The sequence below is a fragment of the Lepidochelys kempii genome, chromosome 23 (assembly GCF_965140285.1).
Source record: "Lepidochelys kempii isolate rLepKem1 chromosome 23, rLepKem1.hap1, whole genome shotgun sequence".
Lineage (NCBI taxonomy): Eukaryota > Metazoa > Chordata > Testudines > Cheloniidae > Lepidochelys > Lepidochelys kempii.
In genome coordinates, this window is record NC_136402.1 from 15,185,171 (window position 1) to 15,208,520 (window position 23,350).

General features: G+C 62.0%; 2 protein-coding genes across 2 annotated transcripts; one reads left to right on the forward strand and one right to left on the reverse strand.

Annotated features, from left to right (window-relative positions):
* Positions 1 to 261: 261 nt before the first annotated feature.
* On the forward strand, positions 262 to 18,172 carry CNOT3 (CCR4-NOT transcription complex subunit 3). Its single transcript, XM_078850179.1, is given in 17 exon segments — positions 262 to 417; positions 4,756 to 4,830; positions 5,263 to 5,330; positions 5,762 to 5,836; positions 6,456 to 6,545; positions 7,996 to 8,124; positions 8,675 to 8,770; positions 9,069 to 9,288; positions 10,607 to 10,740; positions 11,401 to 11,457; positions 13,701 to 14,019; positions 14,362 to 14,708; positions 14,812 to 14,911; positions 15,281 to 15,479; positions 15,818 to 15,950; positions 16,896 to 17,021; positions 17,355 to 18,172. Coding segments are annotated over 16 exon segments (2,217 nt in total). The 5' UTR covers positions 262 to 417; positions 4,756 to 4,805; the 3' UTR covers positions 17,454 to 18,172.
* Positions 16,784 to 22,612, reverse strand: LENG1 (leukocyte receptor cluster member 1). The gene is made up of 4 exons (XM_073322145.2): positions 22,436 to 22,612; positions 21,496 to 21,678; positions 20,655 to 20,908; positions 16,784 to 20,260 (listed from the first exon to the last, which is right to left on the reverse strand). The coding sequence occupies exons 1-4, from the start codon at positions 22,565 to 22,567 to the stop codon at positions 20,041 to 20,043; spliced, it is 789 nt and encodes a 262-aa protein (XP_073178246.1). The 5' UTR covers positions 22,568 to 22,612; the 3' UTR covers positions 16,784 to 20,040.
* Between the last annotated feature and the right edge of the window lie 738 nt (positions 22,613 to 23,350).

The following is a 23,350-nucleotide window of genomic DNA, read 5'->3' on the forward strand; positions in this document are numbered from 1 at the left end:
CTCCGTCCTTCTCGGCCAATAAACGCTGAGGATTGCTGACGGATGTGTGCTGAGGCTAATAAGAAGGAAGTTGGGCGTTGATTGACATATAAAGGGATAGGCGGGTCCCCTGGCTTGCCCCGCCTATATCTAATGTAGCCAATAGGAGAACAAAGTGACTTAAGGGGCGTGCGGCAAACCCAATGGGGTGCAGGCGGGGGGGCGGGGCCCTGCCCCGGGGCGGAGAGGCGGACGGAGGCAGCCGGCCGCCATCTTGGATGCCGCGGAGCCCGAGAGGCGGCGGCGGCGGCGGCGGCGAGTTGGGGGGGGGAGGGGGTCGCGACCCGGCTGAGCGGCGCCAGCATCGCGACAGTCGGCCCGCGAGCGGGGGGGGAGGGGACCGATCCCCGGGGCCCGACCGGCCCGCAGGAGCTTCCGGTGAGGGGGGGCCCGGGGGGAGGGGCCGGGGGAGGGGGTACGGGGACGCCCTAGGGGGAGGGCGCACGCGGGGGCCCTCTGCCGCGGGGGGCTGTAGCGGCTGCAGGAGGCCCCCAGGGGAAAGGGGGATCGGTGCGGGGGCTGCGGGGTGTCAAGCGGGAGGAGCCTTTATTCCCGGAGCCCCGTGAGCTGCCGAGCGGGCTCCCGGGGCGGGACATGGGGCGAGTGCTGCGGGGGGGGGGGGAGCACAGGGGGGCATGAGGGGGGCAGGGGTTGTGCGGGGGGGGAGAGGCCCCCGTGTCCCCCTTCTCCCCTTATTCAGTTGTGTGGTGTTTCAGCGCAGGCGGGGAGCTAGCAGCGGGAGCAAGGACACCTGGGTGTCCCCCCCCCCCCAACTTAGGGGGCAGGCAGGCAGCCTAGTGGCTAGAGCAGTAGATCCGGCAGCAGGACGCCTGGGTTCTCTTCCCACCACTCCACAAAAGGGCTGGTTACTGGATGCCCTCTGGGGGCACAGCCCCCTCCCTGGGCATGGATGGGGTCTGGGTGGGGGGGGGCAGCAGGGCTCTGGCCATGATCCCTGGTGGGTATGCTGCCCATGGGATGTCTCCCTAAACCCTTCTATTGTCCCTCTCTGCCAGCAGCTCTGCCTCCACGCACTCCCCAGAGAGCTGGGCCCTAGTGCCAGCTGGTACCAAGACAGCCGGGCCACGGCTGCGGGCGGGGGGGGGGGGGGTTGGAAAACAGACAACTGCTCACAACTGCTACTAGCCAGGTAAAGAATCTATTTGCCTTAGGTGAAGCCCCCTATCCCATTCCTCCCCCCAGAGCTGGCCAGACCCCTGCCCTGCAGCCGGATCAGAGCTGCTGCCCCCTAGAAGGGTAAGGCCTCGTCCTGTTCCCTACCCTAAGCCAACCATTCCCCCCTGCTCTGGGGCCAGATCAGAGTCGTGCCCCCCAGAGCGGGAAAGTGTCCCGTTCCCCAACCTTTACAAAATTTATAAGGCCCAATCTTCCCGTCCACATCTGTGTCCGGGGATTTGATTTGGGGATCCCTGCTCCTCAGTCTTCTCAGGGGAGGTAATCAGCAGAAGCAGTAGCATCCCCAGGCCTTTGCATCTCTGTTGATCCACAGGAGACAGGACCAGCTCAGAAATGGATTTAGCCATCGCTTTTGTTTGTGGACAGTCTCTGGTTTTTTGGCTTTCAGACATTGCTGGGCAACAGTCTCTTCTAAAAGCTGCACACTTCCCTTTGGGGAAGCTTGTCCATTGATCTTCCGGTGGATTAAAACAAGTTGCTGATTTCCAGAATGTTTTGATCCAAATTTAAAGGGGCAGCCTCAATCTGATCAATTTCAGGGCTTGCCTGGCCACGGGGAAATTGACCAGGTCGCTCAATTGTATTGGAATTACTCTGCAGGTCCCTTTCACCCTGACATAGCCGAGTCTCAGAAGGATCCAAGTCATTTCCAGGTGCACCACTTTACTCCCACTCCCCCTAGTTTCTGGCTGTACAGTTATGGGATTAATCATGGGTTTTGCTCATGCCAGTCACAGAGCATGGCCCCCACTGTGCCAGGCCCTGTACGGACACAGGACAGTCGCTGCCTCACAGGGCAGGGAGCTTTACAAGCTGATTGTGGGGGGTGCTTGTGGGCAAGGCAGGGGATTGGGACGCCAGAGAGCCCCATTCAGCCACAGACTCCCTTTGCTCCCTCGCTCACTATGATTTTTTCAGGGGCACGGAGGTGTTTAGCAGGATATGGGGGGCTTGGGTTCTCCCTAGATCATTGTGTTTATTGCCAGTCTCACAAGAAAAGTAGTGACACGTACTCATCCGACAGAAAACCAAGCAGGTGCCCACGCTGTACCATTCAGACAGCTCCCCACAACCACCCCCCTTCCGGCATAGTCCACAAGCCCAATTCACTATCTTAAGCAATTGGTGGCAGGTTGGAATCTAAAATGATCAAATCAGTTCACACTACTTGGTGTGTAATGGCCAACATGTGTTTTAACTGGAGAAAATGTAGGCGATTGGTTAGAGCGTGGGGGCTGGGAGCCAGGACTCTTGGGTTCTCTCCCTAACTCTGGGAGGGGAGTGGTGTCTAGTGGTTAGAGCAGGAGGAAATTGGCATGAACTCACGGGTTCTACTCCAGCCTGCTGCGTGACCCAAGGTACATCACAGCCCCATTTTGTGCCTCAGTTTCCCCACCTGCAAAGCAGGCTTAGCGACACTCACCTCTCTCTGTAAGCCCTGTACAAAGGGGGCCACCACGTGCTGCAGGTCTCCTCCCCCAAGTGTGGCACTTACACCCCAGAGCCCAGTCTTCGGCCACTGAGTCTTTATAGCCCCAGTCCTTTCCCATCATCCCATGCTTCAGCACAGGCTGGGGGGGGAGGGGCTCTCAACCTTCCTCCCAGTCATGTGCCTCTTTCACCTGTGTAGGAGCCTCCCACTTGCAGGCCCTAAACAGCCAGGCCACCTCTAGGTAAGCCAGAGCCCTTTGGCCTCTCGCAAAGCACTTGGGGGGCATGGCAGCTATTCAGTAGACACTGGGGTCATGTGGGCTAATAGGATTGTGGGGGGCACAGTGAGGGGCCCTGAGGTGAGACTGCTGGGATCCTGGGGGCAGCTTGGGGTCCCCCATCCCAGCCAGGGGTTGATCAGTCACAGAGGGTCAGGAGAGCCCTGCCTGTGTAGCTGAACAAAGAGAAGGTTCAGGGGTGACAGTTCCCTGCCTACAAGCCCCCGCATGGGGAGCAAACAGCTGCCTGGGGACTCCCTGGGCTGGTAGGCACTGGTCTTACCAGGGCCACTGGCTGGGAGGGGAAGCTTGGCCAGTTCAGATTGGAAATAAGGGGCAGGTTTTTAATGGGGGCGGGGGGGCGGGTAATTAACATCTGGAAGGGTTGGCTGGGTGTGGCTTCTCCATCAGTGGCAATTAGCCAATCCTGCTGGGCTGTGTACCCCCGGGGGGCAGACGAGATGATCGCTGTGGGGAGCTGGCTGAGAATCCTCCCTTAGGCCTCTTGGGGGGGCAGATTAAAGGGACATGGCCAGCTTCCTGAGGCCTCCAGTATATTGTTCGGAAGCAAGGGGGTTCCCCCCATGCCTAAGGGGGGAAAGTTCTTTGGCGTATGACCTGACCTCCCCATCCCTTACGGTTTGCTTCCTGGGGAACCAGGAAGTGAAACTGAGCAAACAGCCCTTAGCCGGTAAAGCCCAGACCCCTTGGAGAGGACAAAGGGGGTGGAAACAGTCTCCTGCGAATCACTTTTCCCTGGGGTGGTGCATTGCTGGGGTGAGGGGGCAGATCAGGGGCCTGGCTGGGCACAGTTCACTGGAGCTATTTTCTACCCTCCCCTCCCACCCCAGGCCCATAAGGGGTGAATCAGGGGTGGCTGGGGCACACTGCACTGGTGCTATTCCCTGCCCCCCAAAGCCCATAGGGAGCAGATCAGGGGCCTGGCCAGGGCATCCTTGGCTGTGGCTTTTCTCTGTCTCCCAGAGACCGGAGTATACACTTGAGCTGCCCTGATTCGCACCGGGGGCTGCACTACAGAATCCAGGGCGGCCCCTCCTGAGAATCAGCCCTTCGGTGTGAAGCAGCCCAGGGAAGCACCATCTCTGCCCCCTCCAAGGAAATAACAAACAGGATCCGGACTAGCCCGGTGGCTGAACCAGCTCCGGTCCAGGCGGCATCTGAACACATAGGCTGAGGTCTCCTCCCCACGCTCCCGTCGCCCACAGTCCTCCGGCCCGGGGTTGCCGGTCCCGAGTCGCTGAGAACCGAGCTGGCTCCGCTCAGACTCCAGGCGCGGTCGGCTTCGGGGTTAACGCCCAGCCACACCTGAATCCTGCCTGTCTCCCCAGCCCTGGCCCATGCTGGCAGCTTCTGCGCCACACCCCCGGGGAGCCAGCCTCAGGGCCACCGGCAGCAATGCTCTGGCAAGGGGCCACGCGGCCAGCGTCCCGTCAGCCGGGCCCCTTCTGGGCCAGCCGCCCGGCCCGCTAAACCTGCTGTTTCATGGTTTGACTTGAAGGCTGGGTGGGTGTGTGCTGCCCTGCCCCCTGCTGCTGGGGTGGGTATGTGGCTGTGTCCCAGCGCTGCCCCCTGCTGGGGGTATGTGAATGAACAGTCTTGGCACAACTGATCAAAGAATATGATGAGAGACTGGCTGACTGAGGTGGGGGGGAAAGAGGCCCGGGGCCTCTCCCCTGTAGGGGGTGCCGGCTCCCATCTGACCCCAAGACAGGGACTGGCTGGCTCAGGGGCTCTTCCCAGTGGGTTGGGAGGGTGCATTACCGTAACCTTCTTTTGCTGTCCCCTGCAGCGTTGGAGCTTTCTGAAGCATGAGGAGAGCCCCCCGCCAGTGACCGAAACATGGCTGACAAGAGGAAATTGCAAGGTAGGGCGGCTCCTCCTGCAGGCTGCCCCCCGCCTTTCCCGGGGTGCATGGCTGGGGGCATGTATGGGGGGGTGGGCAAAGAGAGGGGCCTCTTCCCCTTCCCCCGTGTGTGTTCCCTGCTTTGTGAGAGCTGGAGCGATGGAGTTTGTCACGGCTGCATTTAGAGTCAGGGGGCTGCGAGCCAGGACTGCTGGGTTCTCTCCCTGGCTCTGGGAGGGGAGTAGAGTCTAGTGGTTAGAGCGAGGTGGTTGGGGGAGGTCTGGGAGCTAGGACTCCTGAGTTCTATTTGAGGTTCATTGTGTGACCTCAGGCCCGTCCCTTCTCCCTCCCCTGTACCTCACACTGGGCTCAGTGGGGGTGGGGGGGGCGGCAGGTGGCAGTAATTAGCCCTGTCGGAGGTTGGGGCTGACCCTCGCCCCTCTGCTCCTCCAGGTGAGATCGATCGGTGTCTGAAGAAGGTCTCCGAGGGGGTGGAACAGTTTGAGGATATTTGGCAGAAGGTAAGAGCTCCCCCTTCGGCCTCAAACACCCCCACCCCGCCCCTGGCTTGCTGCTCTACTCTCTCATCCTCCCCCACGTTGCTCTCTCCCTGTCCCTAAACTTTTCTGCTTTTCTCTCCTGTATCAATTCTCTTCTCTCCCCCGGCCTCACTGCCCCCCACACCACCCCAAGAGCTATTTGTGTCCCTGCCCCCATACCCTACATCACGCCAGAGCAGGCAGCCCCCTCCCCCCACCCCACATCTCACTGTGGATAGGGCAGCCCAGCCTTCTGGGCCTCACCCCACATTGGATCCCCCCAGACCCTCCTCTCTGGCTGTTGTAGCCCCCCAACTGATTCCACACCGGATCAGGGCGCCACCCCCAGCCTGCCAAAGGCACTCTGTCCCATCCCCCTACACACTGTCTCACCCATTGTCTCTCGCCTGCAGCTCCACAATGCAGCAAACGCCAACCAGAAGGAGAAGTATGAAGCTGACCTGAAGAAGGAGATCAAGAAGCTCCAGGTAGGGCCCAGCACTTCGGCCATCTGTCCGGCTGGAGCCCTCGGGATACGTGGTCTCAGCCGTGGCTGTCGGGAAAACACCCGCCGCTGGAGTTCTGACTCCCAGCCACCTGTGCTCTCAACCACGGGACACCACTCCCCTCCCAGGGCTGGGGAGAGAACCCAGCCTGGCTCCTAGCCCCTTCTTTAACCACTAGACCCCACTCCCTTCTCAGAGCTGGGGATAGAACCCAGGACTCCTGGCTCCCTTCCCCCCTGCTTTAACCTCTAGGCCCACTCCCCTTCCACAACCAGGAATAGAACCCTGGCCTCGTGACCCCCAGTCTCTCCTTGTCTCGCCTTTCTACCTCCCCTTATTGTCCAGCGAGATCTTTGTGCTCCCTGTTAAACCAGAGCTTGCGATTCTCACCCCACTCTGCAGAGGGCGTCCTCCCAGCTGGTGGGGGCTCATTGGGGGCAGGGGGGACTTTTTAGTGGCTGGGTGTCCTCGTTACCTCTCCCACGTCCAGACCAAGGCAGTGTTGGCTGTTGCCTCTACGGGTCTAAGTGAGGCGGGTGGGTGGGTGCTATGGGCCCGTCTCTCTGCTGACCCTTCCCCTCTCTTCACCCCATCTCTGCAGAGGCTGAGGGACCAGATCAAGACGTGGGTAGCTTCAAATGAGATCAAGGACAAGAGGCAGCTGATAGACAACCGGAAACTCATTGAGACGGTAGGAGGCCAAAGGGGGTAATGGCCAGGCTTCAGGGCGGCAGCCTCTCAGGGTCAGGAAGGAAGTTTTGCCCCCGATCCAGAGCTGTAACTGGCGGGTTTTTCCTCCGTGGGCAGAGATGCTTCGATCTGGTGAAGGTCTCCAGGCGCTGGGGGAAAGCAAATGGCGGGAAGGGCCGGCCAGTTGATCTGCTGGGACTGGTGGGTGAGAGCAGGGGAAGGGGTTTTTGTGCTCTGCTTCTCGACCGTCATGGGGGTCGTGCTGACTGGCTGTGTCTGGGGTTGGTGGATCACGGGCCTGGTAGGGCCGGCCCTAGCAACACTGCACTGAGAAGGCTCCTGTGCGCTCAACCACTCTGCACTCGCAGGAGGAAGCAGTGGGGGAGTTGGAGGAGTGCCGGGACTCCTGGGTCCTCTCCCCAGCTCTGAGAGGGGAGTGGAGTTTGGGGGGGGGCTGGGAGCCAGGACTCCTTTGTTCTTTCCCTGGCTCTGGGGCGGGGAGTGAGGTCTAGTGGTTAGAGCAGGGTGCTGGGAGCCAGGACTCCTGCACGCCAGATGTCCCAGCACCAGGGCTCAGCTCCCCCTGCCAGTGGCGTAGTGTCACTCCCATCCTGGCACAGCCATTGCGCAATCCTCTTGGCAGCCTCTGTGGGGCCAGCGTCCCCGACCCACACCCCCGACAGCAGGTCTCCATGCACTGCGAGGGGATCGGTGTATCGGTCACCTCCAGTGATGCCCAGGCCCAGTCTCTGGGATCCTGGAGCCCCCCCATGAGCAGCTGTGCCCAGCTCTGGGCCCTTCTCTCCCAGCACAGCCCCCATGGGGATCCGTTCGGGGCAGTCCCAGCCATGGAGAGAACGGCACACAGAGGGTTTAAAGCTCGGGGGCTGAGTGAGAGCAGCTGGGATCATGCCTCCCCTATGGGCACTGGGGGTGCTTTCCACTCCAGGGAAGGGGGGGATCCACCCACACACTCATCTGAGCCCCACCCTCCTCTCCAATAAGCCACTCCTCCCTCTGCTGTGATTGGCTGATGGGGCAGTGTGACATCACAGAGGGCAGCCAGCTGGCAGGGCAGGGACAGGTGGAGTCAGATCTGGAAGGGGTAGGGCCGGACTGGGGCCATTTGGGCATGAGGCTGGGTCCTGAATGACAGCAGGCGGCACGGGAGAGCGGTGGGGGCAGGGAGCTAGGATTCCGGGGTTCTGTGTCTGGCGAGGGGAGGGGGGTCTAGTAGTTAGAGCAGAGAGGGGCTGGGAGCCAGGTGCAGCTGAGAGGCTGCCAGGCATGGCCAACCAGGGCTATATTTGCCATGCCCCTGGACAGGATTGGGGTGGGGGGAGCCCCTATGTCTCTTGGGGTCTCTTGATCCCCTGTGTGGGGGTGGGGGACACCCCCCCTTGTTTCCCCAGACACTGAGCCCGCCCCCACCTCCCTCTCTCCTGTTCCAGCAAATGGAGCGGTTCAAGGTGGTGGAGCGGGAGACCAAGACCAAAGCCTACTCCAAGGAGGGGCTGGGCCTGGCGCAGAAAGTCGACCCTGCCCAGAAGGAGAAGGAAGAGGTCGGCCAGTGGTTAACGGTGAGGCTGGGGGCAGGGGTCTCCTGATCAGCTAAGCAGGGGTCAGTCTGATGGGGGCATGGGGCAAGGCCAAAGCTGTGAGAAAAAACAGGGCTCTCTCTCCTGCTGTCTCCAGGGCAGCCTTAGGGGGCGCTATGCTGCGGGAGGTTCGTGGGGGTGCTCTCCCTTCACAGTCACTGCTGGTCCCAAAGCCCCAGTGTGGCGCTTCGTCCTGAACAGCCTCGGCACCCCACCCCAGAGAGCTCGTGTCTCAGTGCCCATGAGGGCTCCCTGGATAACTAGCCCCTGTACCACACCCCAGAAGAGGTCGCATCCCAGCACCAGGCGCGGGGCCCCTGTATGGATTACCACCTTTCTGCAGGGCAGTTGGAGGCTTTATATTGGCCTGCGATCTTCAGTGAGGAAGCACCAGGGAAGGCCCCAGGTAGTGGTGGGGAGCGGCTGCCAAGTGTCTCGGGGGGGTTGCGGGCTGGCAGCAGCTGGCGTGTGGGAGCCCCTGGGGACTGCACTGGGGATGACAGTGTGCGGCTCTCCCCCCTTCCCCCCCCAGAACACCATCGACACGCTGAACATGCAGGTGGATCAGTTTGAGAGCGAGGTGGAGTCACTCTCTGTGCAGACACGCAAGAAGAAGGGGGACAAGGATGTGAGTCACTGCCTGCCTGGGACACAGGGAGGATGTGTGGGGTGGCACCGTGGCGGGGGGCAAGAGTGCGGGGAGCTAGGACTCCTGGGTTCTATCCCCGGCACTGCGAGGGGAGTGGAGGCTAGTGGTTAGAGGGGGGAGGGGGCAGGGAGCCAGGACTCCCGGGTTCTCTCCTGGCTCTGGGCAGGGAGTGGGGGCTAGTGAAGGGGTGCTGTGCGCTGTGGCTGGAGAGGCGGGGTGTGGGCAGAGGGGGCCGTTTCTCGGCGTGTGTCCATCTGCCCATGCCCCTTCCCCGCAGAAGCAGGACCGGATCGAGGGGCTGAAGCGGCACATCGAAAAGCACCGATACCACATCCGCATGCTGGAGACCATCCTGCGCATGCTGGACAATGACTCCATCCAGGTGGACTCGATCCGCAAGATCAAGGACGACGTGGAGTATTACGTGGACTCCTCGCAGGACCCCGACTTCGAGGAGAACGAGTTTCTCTACGATGACCTCGACTTAGAAGACATTCGTAAGTGTCCCGGCTCCCGCGGGGCAGAGACAGGGGTCGAGTTCCCCGCCCCCGGTCACCGTCTGTGTTCCGCTGATCAGGTCTCTCGCGGGAGGGCAGGTTTTTCCAACCGCTTCAGCATCCGCCTGGCTGGTCGCTGGGCCCTCTCCAGCTGATCGGCGTCCTGCTTGGGTTAGGGACCCCAGAACCAGAGCGGGGATTGGAGCAGCCAAACCCAGAGGTAACCCAGACCGGGAAGGGACCCCCTCGCTTAGCCGAACCGCCCGCCCTGCCGTGAGGAGGGTTGGCTGAGGGCTTCCCAGTGGAATCCAGGCTCCCCTCGCCTTGCTGCAGATGCCTCCCGAGGTCTCGCTGGCTTTTTTCACAACCGTGTCCCAGCTGCAGCAACCGGGGGAACCGTCCCTGTCTTACAGCTGAAATAGTCGGGGGAGGAGGGCCCGTGCAATTTGTATGGTTAAATCTCATCCCATTTCTATGACTCGGGTCCTGCAGGTCATCCCGTCCTGCCTGTGGAAAGCACCACTCCTCTGGAGTCACGCTGCCCCCAAAGACTGTGTGTCTTCAGCCGATTTCGCTCGCGCCTTCCTGCTCTCCGTGTCTCATTCCCCTCCCGCCCCCGCAATCCCTTGTGCGATCGCTGGGGAGGGCACGCCTTGGCTGTCAAGGGGGCACAAGGAGGGGGCCACTGCTCAGAAATCCTGGCGCAGATTCCCCCAGGAGCCAGGGCTACTATAGGGCTTTGCCTTTAGATCGATCAAAGGAGAGATTCTCTCTGCAGAAGCCAGGAGCCCCCGCGGTTCCAATTGCCCCAAGTGTGGTTTTGTGAGGCCCCCGAATCCAGCAACAGCGTGTTTCATTTCCTTGCATCTTTCTGGAAAGGCCTGGAAATGTTCCTCTTCGGCTTTTCCTGGATTACGTCTGGAGGAGCTGGGGAGGTGGAGCCGTGGCGCTTTGCAGCCTGTTAATCACCTGGCTAGAGGCGTTGGGGTTTTATCCCAGAACAGTTTTCTCCAAAGTGTGTTCAGGCCATTGGTGTTTACAGAGAGTTTAGAAGAAATTGCTCCCGTCCGTTCCTGAATTGGAACGCTACCCTCCATCCAAAGCGTCCCCCCGGGCAAGCAGGGCGACAAGACCACAGCTGGGAGATCTCAGCTCCCTGGGTACGTGGCCTGGGAGAACTCTGGTTGGAACAGATCTCCGGTTTTCTCCCCGGGAAAGCAGGGCAGACCGGATGCAGGCGCAGGGCGGGATGCCGGCATCTTTGACTCCCAGCCCGGCTGCCTAACTGCGTCTTGTTCTGCTCCCCGCCCCCTTCCAGCGCAGGCTCTGGTAGCCACCTCCCCGCCCAGCCACAGCCACCTGGAGGACGAGATCTTCAACCAGTCCAGCAGCACTCCCACGTCCACCACTTCCAGCTCGCCCATCCCGCCCAGCCCTGCCAACGGCACGGCGGTAAGGAGCCCCGCCCCCACCTGGCACAGCCCTGCCGCTCGAGTCCTGCCCCAGCGGGATCCGTCGCCCAGCCCTGTGCAAAGTGGGACAGTCGGAGGCCTGCGCAGGCAGGCTCCCAGACAGCCAGGGTAACCCAGCGGTAGGGGTGCTGGGTCAGTGTCCCTTAAGGAAGGCAGCATTACCTAGTGAGGGGGGCGGGGAGCCAGGACATCTGGGTTCTCTCCTGGCTCTGGGAGGGGAGCGGAGTCTAGTGGTTAGAGTGGGGGGGCTGGGAGTCAGGACCCCCTGGTTCTATCGTGGCTGTTAGAGAGGAGTGGAATCTAGTAGTTAGAGCGGGGGGGGGGGGCGGGGAGGGGCTGGGAACCAGGACACCTGGGCTCTCCTGGCTTAGGGAAATGGGAGGAGGGAACTAGGGGTGAGAACAAAGGGGCACTGCCTCATGGCAGCGATGTCCAGTGCATGTGCCCCCGATAACAGTGACCATGGCCCAGCCACACCAGGCCTTCAGTGCCATGGGTAGGACAGAGTCAACCGGCAGAGTGACCCCAATAACGAGGGAGACATCAGTGTGTCGTGTGCTGGCTGCCCCGCGGCAGGGCTGGTCCCCCCATCTCCACAGGGAGTGGCAGGGCGAGCACTGACTGTCCCCCCCACCCCCAGGAGAATTCGGAAGATGACAAGAAGAGGGGGCGGTCGACAGACAGCGAGGTCAGTCAGGTGAGTGACTTGGCGGGCGCCTGCCCTTATGCTGGGGGGTGGGGTGGGGTGGGGTGTTGGCTACTGATCGGAGCTTGGGGATTTCACCAGGACTCCTGGGTTCTATCCCCGGCTCTGGGAAGGGAGTGGGGGCGAGTGGGTTAGAGCAGGGAGCTGGAAGCCAGGACTCCTGGGTTCTCTCCGGCTCTCGGAGGGGAGGGGAGCGCGGCTGGGACCCAGGACTCCTGGGTTCTCTCCCCTGCTCTGGGGGGTGAGTGGTTAGAGCTGGGGGGGGGTCGCTGGGAGCCAAGACTCCTGGGTTCCCTCGGCTGGGGGGCGGGTCTAATACAGGGTTTGGTGAGGACTTCGTGGGGAAGCCTGGGAACATGGCCGCCCCAGCCACTTGAGCTGCGAGTGGGTGGGGCTGCCTTAGCCCCGCCCCCTCCTGCTCCTTGTTGGGGGGCTGGGATCACATGGGCTCTTAGCCCCGCCCTCTCCCAGCCTCCTTCCAGTGAGGCGCAGGGCGGGGCCGCCGTGGCCTGGGCTGGCCCTGGGAGGCTGCTGGGATGGCTGCCGTGGGGCCAGGCTACCCACCTGCAGTGAGCTGGGGAGCTCGAGTGGGGTGTGGTCAGAGTGGGGCGGGGCTCAGCTTCTGGGGTCAGAGTGGGAGGTCACGGGGCTCTATGAGTGGGGCTGTGGGGACTCATGGTGGGGGCTATGGGGCTCAGGTGGGGAGGGGCAGAATGGGGGAGATATGGGGACTCAGCAGGGGGGCTGTGGGGCTCAGGTGAGTAGGGGTCAGAGTTGGGGGGCTGTGGGGCTCAGGTGGGGAGGGGTCAGAGTGGGGGGCTGTGGGGCTCAGTTGTGGGCTATGGGGCTCAGTTGTGGAGGGGTCAGAGTGGGGGCTGTGGGGCTCAGGTGGAGCCTATGGGGGTCTCAGTGGGGGGGCTGTGGGGCTCAGGTGAGGAGGGCTCAGAGTGGGGGGCTGTGGGGACTCAGGTGGGGTCAGAATGGGGGAGATATGGGGACTCAGTGAGGGGGCTGTGGGGCTCAGGTGGGGAGGGCTCAGAGTGGGGGGGCTGTGGGGACTATGGGGTCTCAGAGTGGGGGCTATGGGGGTCTCAGTGGGGGGGCTGTGGGGCTCAGGTGGGGAGGAGTCAGTGGGGGGCAGTGGGGAGGGGTCTCAGTGGGGGGGCTGTGGGGACTCAGGTGGGGTCAGAATGGGGGAGATACGGGGACTTGGGGGGCTGTGAGGCTAAGGTGGGCTGGGCTAATAATGTGGCGGCTATTGGAGTCAGAATGCGGGGCTATGGTGACACAGATGGGGCGGGCTCAGAGTGGGGGGCCCATGGAGCTTGGGGGGAGGGGTCAGAGTGAGGGGGCTGTGGGGAGCAATGTGCCTCTGAGCGGGGACTCAGGTGCAGGGAGAGATCAGCAGTGGGGGGTCCAAGTGAGTTCCCCGCCACAGCCCCACACAGGTGGGGGAGCAGAGAAAGGGCCTCGGGGGCAGAGCACTCTCAAACGCTCACAGACAGCAAACCGGACAGAGAGACACACACACCCCCAAGCCTGGCTCGGTTGCACAGAGAGGGCAGTGCCCGTGGCTCTCAGCTGCTGGTGTGGGGCCCATCAGCGCTGAGACGTTGTGCAGGCTCCCGGCGCGTCCCTCGCACGGCAGGCTCGGTGCCGCTGGGGACCAGCCAGTGCCATCTTGCAGCAGCGAGTTCCATGCTTCCTGATGCTTTGGCCCAGTGTGTTTGGGCAGCAGCGGGGCCAGGTCCCTCACCATAGCACGTAACGCTTGTAGAGCTGGGGCAGAGGCTCACTGCCTCGCCCAGGGTTGCCCTGGCCCACTGTGGCAGAGTGGGGTGTGGAGCCCGGCTCTGCCACGGCCCTGGGTAGGGTCCTGCCTGCTCAGCAAGTCTGCCTGCCTTATCCAGGGGTGGGAGCACATGGATACCGGGAGCCAGGACTCCTAGATTCCCCCCGCAGAGCTGTGGAGGGAGTGGGATCTAGTGATTAAAGCGGGGTGTGGTCCAGGAGCCAAGACTCTTGGGTTCCATTGATGGCTCTGGGGCAGGGAGTGAGGGCTAGTGGTTAGAGCGGGGGGGAGCTGGGAGCCAGGACTCCTGGGTTCTCTCCCAGCTCTGGGAGGGGAATGGGGTCTAGTGGTTAGAGCAGGGGGGCTGGGAGCCAGGACTCTTGGATTCCATTGACGGCTCTGGGGCGGGGGGGGAGCAGGACTAATCCTTGTCTGTCCACAGTCTCCCGCGAAGAACGGTTCGAAAAGCGTCCACAACAACCACCCCCCGCCCTCACCGGCCGTCACACCCAGCTACCAGCTGGGCAGCAGCTCCAGCACCTCTTCCTCGCTGGGCAACGGCCCGGGCTCCAGCAGCAACGGAGCCGTGTCCAACAGCAGCGGGAGCGGTGGGGCCAAGGCCGTCCCAGTCGCCGGCCACACGCCCAGCACCCCCACCCCCTACGCCCAGGCCGTCGCGCCCCCGCCCCCCGGTGCCAACGCCTCGCAGCCCCGGCCTCCCAGCGCCCAGCAGAACGCCAGCAAGCAGAACGGGGCCACCAGTGAGTGCCGGGAGGAGGCACGGTTCAAGGGTCAGCACAGAGAACGAGTCCCTGGTCTGTTGCCAGGCTCTGGAGGGTGGGAGTGGGATCTAGTGGTTAGAGCGGCGGCTGGGAGCCAGGACTCCTGGCTTCTGTCCCCAGCTGAGGCAGGGGAGTGGGGTCTCGTGGTTGAGGTGGAGAGGCTGGGAAGCAGGATTCCTGGGTTCTGAACCTGGTTGGGAAGGGGGGTGTCTCATTGGCCTGATTGCCTAGGACTTTTCAAACTCGGCCATGGGGTGCTCTAAACAATGGGGTGCTCTCCTACCCTGCCCCCCACACCCTGAGCTGCATCTCCGCCCTCAGGTTACAGCTCCGTGGTGGCTGACAGCACATCGGACTCCGTTCTCGGCAGCAGCGGGCCAGCGCTCCCCAGCCAGCCAGTGGCCCACAACCCACCCAGCAGCGCTGCGTGAGTACCCGCCTGGCGGCTGCGCCCCCCACAGCCCCACCAGCCACTCACTGACGCTCTCTCCTCTCCCCCAGGAAAGAGCCCCAGCGGAGCCCCTGCGCCCCCCAGTGCCAGCTCTGGCCTGCTAGTCCCCATGACGGTGAATACCCCAAGCTCCCCGACCCCGTCCTTCTCCGAAGCCAAGCCGAGCCAGCCACTGCTCAACGGGCCACCCCAGTTCAGCTCCACGCCAGAAATCAAGGTGAGCCTGCCCCGTCCGTGTGGGGGATGGGGGGGGGCACCTCGGGGGATGGGAGGGCACAGCCACAGGACTCCCTTCCACCCACCCTGTCTGTCACTTCCAGGCGCCCGAGCCCCTGAGCAGCTTGAAATCCATGGCAGAGCGAGCAGCCATTGGATCCAGTATAGAGGACCCAGTGCCATCTCTCCACCTGGCTGAAAGGGGTGAGGATTCCTGGGTTCTCTCCCCAGCCCTGGGGGGGGAGTGGGGTCTAGTGGTTAGAGCGGGGGGGACTGGGAGCCAGGACTCCTGGGTTCAATCTTCAGCAGGCTCTCAGGCTTTTGGGCCTCGCTGGAGCACAGGAAGGGATTCCACCCATGCACATGGTGTCCCAGCACAGCTGACTGCAGTGTGAAGCACGCAGAGTTCCAGATGAGGGGGTCTCTGTAGGACCAGCCCCTGCGTCCCACCCGAGAGGTGGCTGCATCTCAGCACCGGGCGAGGGATTGTTGCATAAACTGGTTTTAAAGCTTTGTGCTCCCAACACTCTCTGAGGAATCTAACAGGCTGTCTGTTGTCTGTCCCCCCAGCAGACATTTTAATTAGTAGTACGACCTCGCAGCCGGCCTCCAGCCAGCCGCCTATCCAGCTGTCGGAGGTGAACATCCCTCTCTCCCTGGGGGTCTGCCCCCTGGGACCGGTGCCCCTCACCAAGGAGCAGCTCTACCAGCAGGCCATGGAGGAGGCAGCCTGGCATCACATGCCTCACCCCTCGGACTCTGAGAGGATCCGGTAAGGCACAGTCCCTAGGATGTTGGGGGCTTGGAGAGAACAGGACTCCTGGATTCAGTCCTTGCCTTTGAGCAGGGAGTAGGGTCTAGTGGTTAGATCCGGGGGGATGTGGGTGGGAGTTGGGACAGCTGGGTTATCTCCCCAGCTCTGGCAGGGGAGTGGGGGCTAGTGGTTAGAGCGGGGAGGGCTGGGAGCCAGGACAGCTGGATTGTATCTCCAGCCTCGGGGGACAGTGGGGAGGGGATTGGGAGCCAGGACTGCTCTGTTCTGTTCCCAGTAGACACTGTGCTGCTCCCCCACCCATCAGGCTGTCTAATCCCCTCCCCCCACCCCCGCAGGCAGTACCTGCCCCGGAACCCCTGCCCGACCCCCCCTTACCACCACCAGATGCCTCCACTGCACTCGGACACCGTGGAGTTCTACCAGCGGCTCTCGACGGAGACGCTCTTCTTCATCTTCTACTATCTGGAGGTACAGAAGGGCCCCCTCTGCAGGCTAGAGCGCTCTATAGTCCCGCCCTGTCTGGCCGCCGCTGCCGCCTTTCCCTCGGGCAGGAGGGGCGAGGTGGGTGACTGCTGCCAACGTGCCCCCCCCCCCACCACTGCTGGCTTTGCGCATCGGCCACCTGACACTCCCCTCCCTGCAGGTGTGGATGGTATGCTCCATCCCTCCCCCTCCCCCATTGGTACCTCACACCCCTCCTTGGCCACCTGCAGTTGGTATGTGCAAGGGGAACTCCCCTCCCTGCAGGTGTGAATGGTACATTTCCCTTCCCTGCCATTGGCAGGTGCCAAGATCCCCCCCCCCCCTCTCTCTCTCTCTCTCACTCACTCCACCTGCCTCTGGTATGTGGGAGGGGATCCTCCCCACAGGTGCTGATGGTACAGTCCCCCTTGACCATCCCTGTGGTTGGTACATGAGACATACAACAGGGGACAAGGGGTGTGTATGTCAATAGTTCCCCCCCCCATGCCCAGAGCATTTGGTACATGCTGAATGGTGCTATCGCTCTATTTGCAATGTAGCTAGTCTTTATGTAGCTAGTCTGCCTCCCCCAAAAGAAGAGCTAATGGTACATTCCCCTTCTCCCCTGCTGCCTTTGGTACTTACCAAGCCATTGCCCACCCCCACGCTGGTGGTATGGGCTCAGCCATGCCCCCAGGTCCTGTGGTCTGGTCCCAGTTGCCTCCTGTGTCAGTGGTACAGGCCAAGTCACTCCCCATTTCTCCCCGGTCCAATGGTACGTGCCCAGCTACCCCCGAGCCAGTGGCACATGCCATCTGCTCCCCCCCCCCAACCCAGGCCCCATGGTGGCGGGGTGTCCCAGCTGCCCCCCAGCCCCGTGGGAGGCTCCCAGCTGCCCCAAGTGCTGCCCCCCACTGGCCAGCGGTGTGACGCACCTGGTTCTCTCTCCAGGGTACCAAGGCGCAGTACCTGGCGGCCAAAGCCCTGAAGAAGCAGTCGTGGCGATTCCACACCAAGTACATGATGTGGTTCCAGCGGCACGAGGAGCCCAAGACCATCACGGATGAGTTTGAGCAGGTGAGTGCCTCCCCCTCCCTCCGGGACCCCCTCCGGGCTGCTGCCCCACAGGGCAATGCAGCCACCTCTGGGGTGGGGCCACTACCATGGGGGAAGGGATTCAGTCCGAGACCCTGCTATCGCAAGTCACTCCGCTCCCCACAGCAGACTCCTCCATATCAAAGCCAGCCCTCTCAGCCCTAGCACCCAGGGGGAGACCCTACAATAACAAACCTGCATGTACCGCACTCCAGAACAGCCCTGCGTGTGCAGGCCCGAAATCAGGCAGTGGTACATGCAGCACCGTAGGCTCTGCCCATCCGCTGATGCCTCCCCCCCATGTTCCCCCCTCAGGGCACGTACATCTACTTCGACTATGAGAAATGGGGCCAGCGGAAGAAGGAAGGGTTCACTTTCGAGTACCGGTATCTAGAAGACCGTGACCTGCAGTGACGCCTGCTCACCCCCCAGGGGGCGCCAGCCTTCCAGAGTCACGCGGGCGAGACATTGGGGTGTGGGGGAGGGAAGGAGAGGCCAAGCTCACCTCCCCCACCTCCATTCCACCTCCCCCACCCAACCCCCCCCAGGCGGGGGCCCCCTCCGGCCATCTGAACCCTTTAAATGCATGCAGTTTTAAAAGACATGGGTGGGGGGGCTGTGGCTGTGAAGGGAGGGGACTCAGCCATTCCCCAGCCCCCCTTCCTGGGTGAGTGTTGGCGGGGGGGGGGGCGGGCAGAGGGACATGCGCAGGCCAAAAAAAAAGTGAACAAAGATGATCTTGGAGGAGTGTTGCAGGAGGGGAATGAAATCATTTGGCTTTTTTTAAAAAAAAAAAAAATTAAAGCAGCAAAAAATCCAGCAGAATTATTGTTACCCCCCCCACACACACACAAATTCCTCCGGGGGGGCCCAAACCCCACCTCCCCCTCAGTTCTCCCCCTCCCATTTTTCGTCTCCTCCCCACTCCCATGAGATCCAGCCCCAGAGCAGATCGGCTGGGTTTTCCTTGGGGGAGGGACGGACAGGAATTCAAAAGGGGAGGCTGTTTTTCTGATTGCTTTCCCCCCTTCTCCCGAGGTGCTATGCAGCCGCTGAGGGCCGGGTGTTTAAAATATTTTTCGTAACCCTATTTTCATTTTGGAAAATATTTATGAATAAATAGTTTTATATGATGTCTTCTCACGCAAGAAATGGGGGGGAGGTCACCGGCAACTGGCAGCTTTCTGCGCCGTGGACAGCATCGGAGAGGTAAGGGCGGGGGGCAGGAATGAGATACAGTCCTTGCTGTGGGGTTAGCTTAGAGACGCAGAGCCAGGACTCCTGGGTTCTGTCCCTAGCTTGGGGAGGGAAGGGGAGTTGGGTGGTTAGAGCGAAGGGGGCTGAGAGCCAGGACTCCTGGGTTCTCTCCCTGGCTCGGGGAGGGGAGTGGGGTGGTTAGTGCAACGGGGGCTAGGAGCCAGCAGTCTGCCCCTCCCCTAGTCCTGTGCCATTTTTTCCTTGTGGATCTAGTGCCCCCACACACACACACACACTCACTCACTCATCCCAGACCTTATTTTGGTGTCACTTTATGCTGAAAATATCTTGGTGAGTGGAGTGGGGAGGGGGAGATTTCACATGACTATGTGCCAGAGTCCCAGCCAGCTCTTTCGCCGCCCCCCGCCCAGACAGTGAGTGGCTGGGATGGGGGATCCCCAGCCCACTGCAGGAGGTGACTGCATGGTATATTCAGGGGGAGGAGATGCAGCCCCCTCTGCAGGAGCTGATGGGTGGTATGTTCCATGGGGGACCTTGCCTGGCTCTGGGGTCAAGCTCCGCCCCTCCCTGCCCTCAGGCCCAGAGCAGGATCTTCCCTGCTGCCTGCTCTGCTTTAGGTTTAAAAGCCCCCCACCCCTCTCCCTGGAGCCCCCCCTCCCACCTGGCATTGGTAACCCCAATGCCTGCTGGGAAAGTCCTTCTGTGGGGTGGGCATGGCCTAGCAATGGGGCTGATGCAACCATCCCCCCTGCTGCAGGCTGGTTGGTGAGGGAGAGACAGACACCCCCACCCCATAAGGAACCCCAGAAGAGACTGGACTGTCCATGCCTCAGTTTCCCACGTCAGATAAGGGCCCTGTGGAAGGCACAGGGAGCTGGCCTTGTGCATTTGCCCTGCACAAGGAGACCAGCCACAATCCTCTGCTGGGAGCTGGGCCCTACCAGCCAGGTGTGAGTCGCGAATGATTCCAGTGGGGCCTGGGTGGGGGTTCAGCAGAGGGGCAGGCACACCCCGCAGCAGGTGCTTTTCATCGCCATGGCTAAAGGGCTGGGCCTCCCCAGCAGCCGAGGTACAGTGAGCACTGTGGGGGGGAGCTGTTGAGGTATAGAAGAAATCAGAGGCAGAAGTGGAAATTATAACTCTGGAGTCCTGATATCTTCCCCCCAAAGAGCCAGCTGGCAAACTCAGGAGTCCCCTCCACTCAACTCCACTCTGACAAGGGGCTGGGCCTCCCTGCCCCCACTGAACCCACTGGCTCCTGCTCCCCAAGCCAGGGATAAAACCCAGCTGTCCTGACTCCCAGCACGCAGCTGGAACCCAGAAGTCTGGGACTGGGTTTCCCCTTCTGGGCTTGCTCCTATCCAAGCTTTCCCCGCTCCTGTGCGTGAGTGAGCGAAGACAGATGCCTTTTATTAGCAGATAAGCCCCTGCCTTGTGGGGCATTCAGATAACCCCTGGTACCCGCTGCTGCTAATAACGCCAGGCACTAAGAGGTGAGTGTCCAGCCTGGGGCCCCAGTGGGGCAGCCAGCACCCTCCTATGAGAGCAAGGAGGGTTGTGGCTCCCCGAGTATGACCCCCATGCCAACCTTCATGGCCAGGAGGGTGGCAGAGAGGACAGCACTCGGTGTCATCCCGCCCCCCCTCCCCCAAGTCTGCAGAGTGATACCACGCGCTGGCTGCCTTGCTGTGATGCCAATGTCCCTGTTCCACGTGCCGTGTGACCCCTGGTACAGGAGTGTCTGTGCCCAGGGCCTGCTGTTTTCAGGGGGCACTGGGAGGGCTCAGTGCTGCTCCCTCTCGTCCCAGCTGCGGGGCCTGCGTGCCAGCTGCGGGTTGAACTGGGAGTTGTAGCGGCGTTTCCTGTCATCCGGCTCCTCCTCCTCCTCCCCACGCTGGGGCTCCCGCAGCCGCCCAGCCAACAGGGCTTCGGTCCTGGCTCGCTCGGCCTGCTCCCGCTGCAGCCGCTCCCGCCGCAGCTGCTCCAGGGAGAGGGGGGCAGAGCTGCAAGGACAAGCAGAAGGGAACCATTGAGTTCCTACAACCCTGCGCCAGGTGGTCTCTAGATGTGTGTTCCAGGAGGACTACAACTCCCAGGATGCAATCGTCCCTCCTAGGGGGAGGTGATGCATGCTGGGACAAGTAAGCCAGGCTACTGCCCAGGAACAAGTACATGCTGAGACTCATAGTTTCAGTAACACACCCACACCCGTGCAGCTGAGAACAAAGGAAGTAAATTGCAAGCTGGTAATTGTAGTCCTTGTGGACTGGGACATTGCATGCTGGGGACTTGTGATCCCTGTGCATAGGAAACAGGCTGGAGCAGTGGATGCTGGGACTTGTAGTCCCTGACTCCCATCCAGCGCTGCTCTCTAGCCCTGCCCCACATTCAGCTCACCCCACTGCTTTCTTCTCGCCTGCTGGCTTCTCCTTCTCCTTCTTGCGCTTCTTCCCCTCCCCTTTCTTCTTGCGCAGGTGCCTCTCCATCTCCCGCAGGGGGTCCAGTCTGCCCTTCAGCTGCTCCTGCGTGGTCACCGTGGCTGCCTCGCGGCTGCGGTTGGGGGCTTCCTGGTACCACGGCCGGCTGGTCTGGGCCTCGGCCGCACTCTGCCCCAGATAGGTCAGCAGCCCGATAGCCTTCTCCTGCCGCTCCTGGTTGGGGCAAAGCAGGGAGGGGAGCGTGCTGAACTGAATCACCTTGAAGAAGTGGGGGAGAGGGCGGGACTGATCGTAGAAGAGGGCACGGGGGGAGGTTTTTGCCTTATGGGTACAGGAGCCGCGGGGCAGCTCATGGGAGTGGGGAGAGAGCTTGAGAGGGGACCCAGCCTGCAGGGCAGCTGAGCTATAAAAGGTGTCAGAGCACCTGCATGTGTTGAGGGGGAACCCCCAATTCTGTACATAGCCTCCTCCAACAGGGGTGTGTGAATCCCCACCCTTGTCCCTTCTACGCCGAGATGCCAGGATCTGAGGCTTGGCTGTACCCCATCTCCTGTAACAGGGGGGGCGGTAGATACCCCACCCCCCTGCACCAGCCCCCTCCCATCAGTGCACCAACGTAGGGGCAACCTAACCCCAGCAAGCAACCCAGGGGGTTGGACTAGATGACCTTCTGGGGTCCCTTCCAACCCTGATATTCTATGATTCTATGATTCAAGCTGGGGGGGGGGCTTACCATGCCCAAGGAATGCAGGTGCCCCCCCCCCTCTCCAAATTCAAACTCACACCCCCCACACACACACCTTTTCCCTGCGTTTCTCCTCCTCATACTCCTTGTTCCCAGTCTTGGAGCCCTTGCCCTCCTCCAGGTCCCGGAAGAGGTCAACATGGCGCGGCTCCTCGCCACTCGGGGCCAGCGCCGAGCCGCCATCGGGTCCTGGCAGGGCAGACACCCGAGCCTTCTTCCTCAGGAACTCGGTCCGCGCCTGCAGGGGGAGACGGGGGCTGGTTGTGGGGCCGGCTCTGACGCAGGTGGCAGGAGCCAGGGCAGCCCGTGGGCTCTGTGCTGGGGGGCGATGGGGTGGGGCGAGGGCAGCATGGCATCAGGCTGAGGCCTAAGAAACTCATTTCATCTGGGGCGAGGGCATGGTGATGGTAACAGTGCAGCATGTGCCATACCAGCCACCCCACGGGGGCAGGTGGGGTTAGAAAACTACCCGCTTTGGAAATGGTTCAGCCCAGCTCATTTCTCTGCTTCCCTCCCTACTTTGGAAATGTTCAGCCCTGCACCCTTTTCCCCAACTTTGGAAATGGTTCAGCCCAGCTCCCTTCTCTGATTCCACCCCTTTGGAAATGGTTCAGCCCGGCTCCCTTCTCTCCCCCTTTGGAAATGGTTCAGCCCAACTCTCCTTTCCTCCCTTTGGAAATGGTTCACCCCAGTTCCCTTCTGCTCTACTTCCCCCCTGTTGTGGGTCACCTAACTACCATTTCTTTTTCTTCCCCTCCCCCATTTGAAAATAGTAAATCCCAGCGCTCTCCGCCTCCTCCCCCCCATTTAGAAATGGTTCAGCCCAGCTCCCTTTTGCTTTCCCCCGATTTGGAAATGGTTCAACCCACATTTCACCCCCAATTTGACAATGGTTCATTCCGTGCCCCCGTCACATGGTGTAGGACGCGCTCCCATTGTTACGCATGCGCACTCGCTACACCCGCGTTGCCGTCTGCGCATGCCCGGTAACTCGCCTCCTGTTCGGCCAGCAGGGCCCGAGCCTCCCGCTGTCGCTGCTCGTCCTGCGCCTGCGCCTCGTCCCGCCGCACGCGGGCTACATTGTCCTTGTTCCGCACGTGCCACGACTTCTTGGGCAGGATGTTCATGGTCCCGCCTCAGGTCCGTACTGCACGGCGCCGCTTCCGCTTCCGGGTCAGCGCCCTGCCGGTGCGCTGATTGGCACGCCCCGGTATCTCCCTGATTGGCGCGTTCCAGACCCACCTCCCGCTCTGAATTCTCATTGGCGGACCCTAGTCCGGCCCTCGCTTTCTGATTGGATTAGTCTGGCCAAACCCTCCGCAGTTCGCTCTTTTCTGATTGGAGAACACTGTGGCCGCCCTCGTGCCCTGATTGGCCTATTGGCGACTCCCCACTCCCCCCAGCTTTAACCAATTGGTTCCTATCCAACCTCCCCCCTCCCTCTTCTCTCATTGGTGCACTGTAGTCAGCCCCCCCCCTCCCGGCCCACAAAGCACTGATTGGTCCAAGCTGGCCTCACACCCCCCACTGCGCCTGTAGCCGATTGGTTGGGACGAGGCCCCACCCCTTCTTCACACTTCCCCTCCCCCACCCCAGGGCTGGCGCCACCCAGAGGGGAGCGGCCCACTGTCCCATCCCCCATCCCCACCCCACTGCTGCCGGGACCCCCCCACCCCGAGACTCCCCCACCCTCGCCTGAGCTGCATGGCCCACGCCCCGAGCCTGCGGAACTCCCCGCCACAGGACGTGGGGCCGGGCCAGGCGCTGGCTACATGCAGGTGCTGGCTACATCCTTCCCTCCCCGGGTCCCGACCCCTCCCCCCCGCCCGCCAGCTTGGGGCCTCCCCACACCTCCGACTGCGGGCGGGGAAGACTGGCCTGCGTCTGTCCCCAGCTGCCCTGCGCCGTGC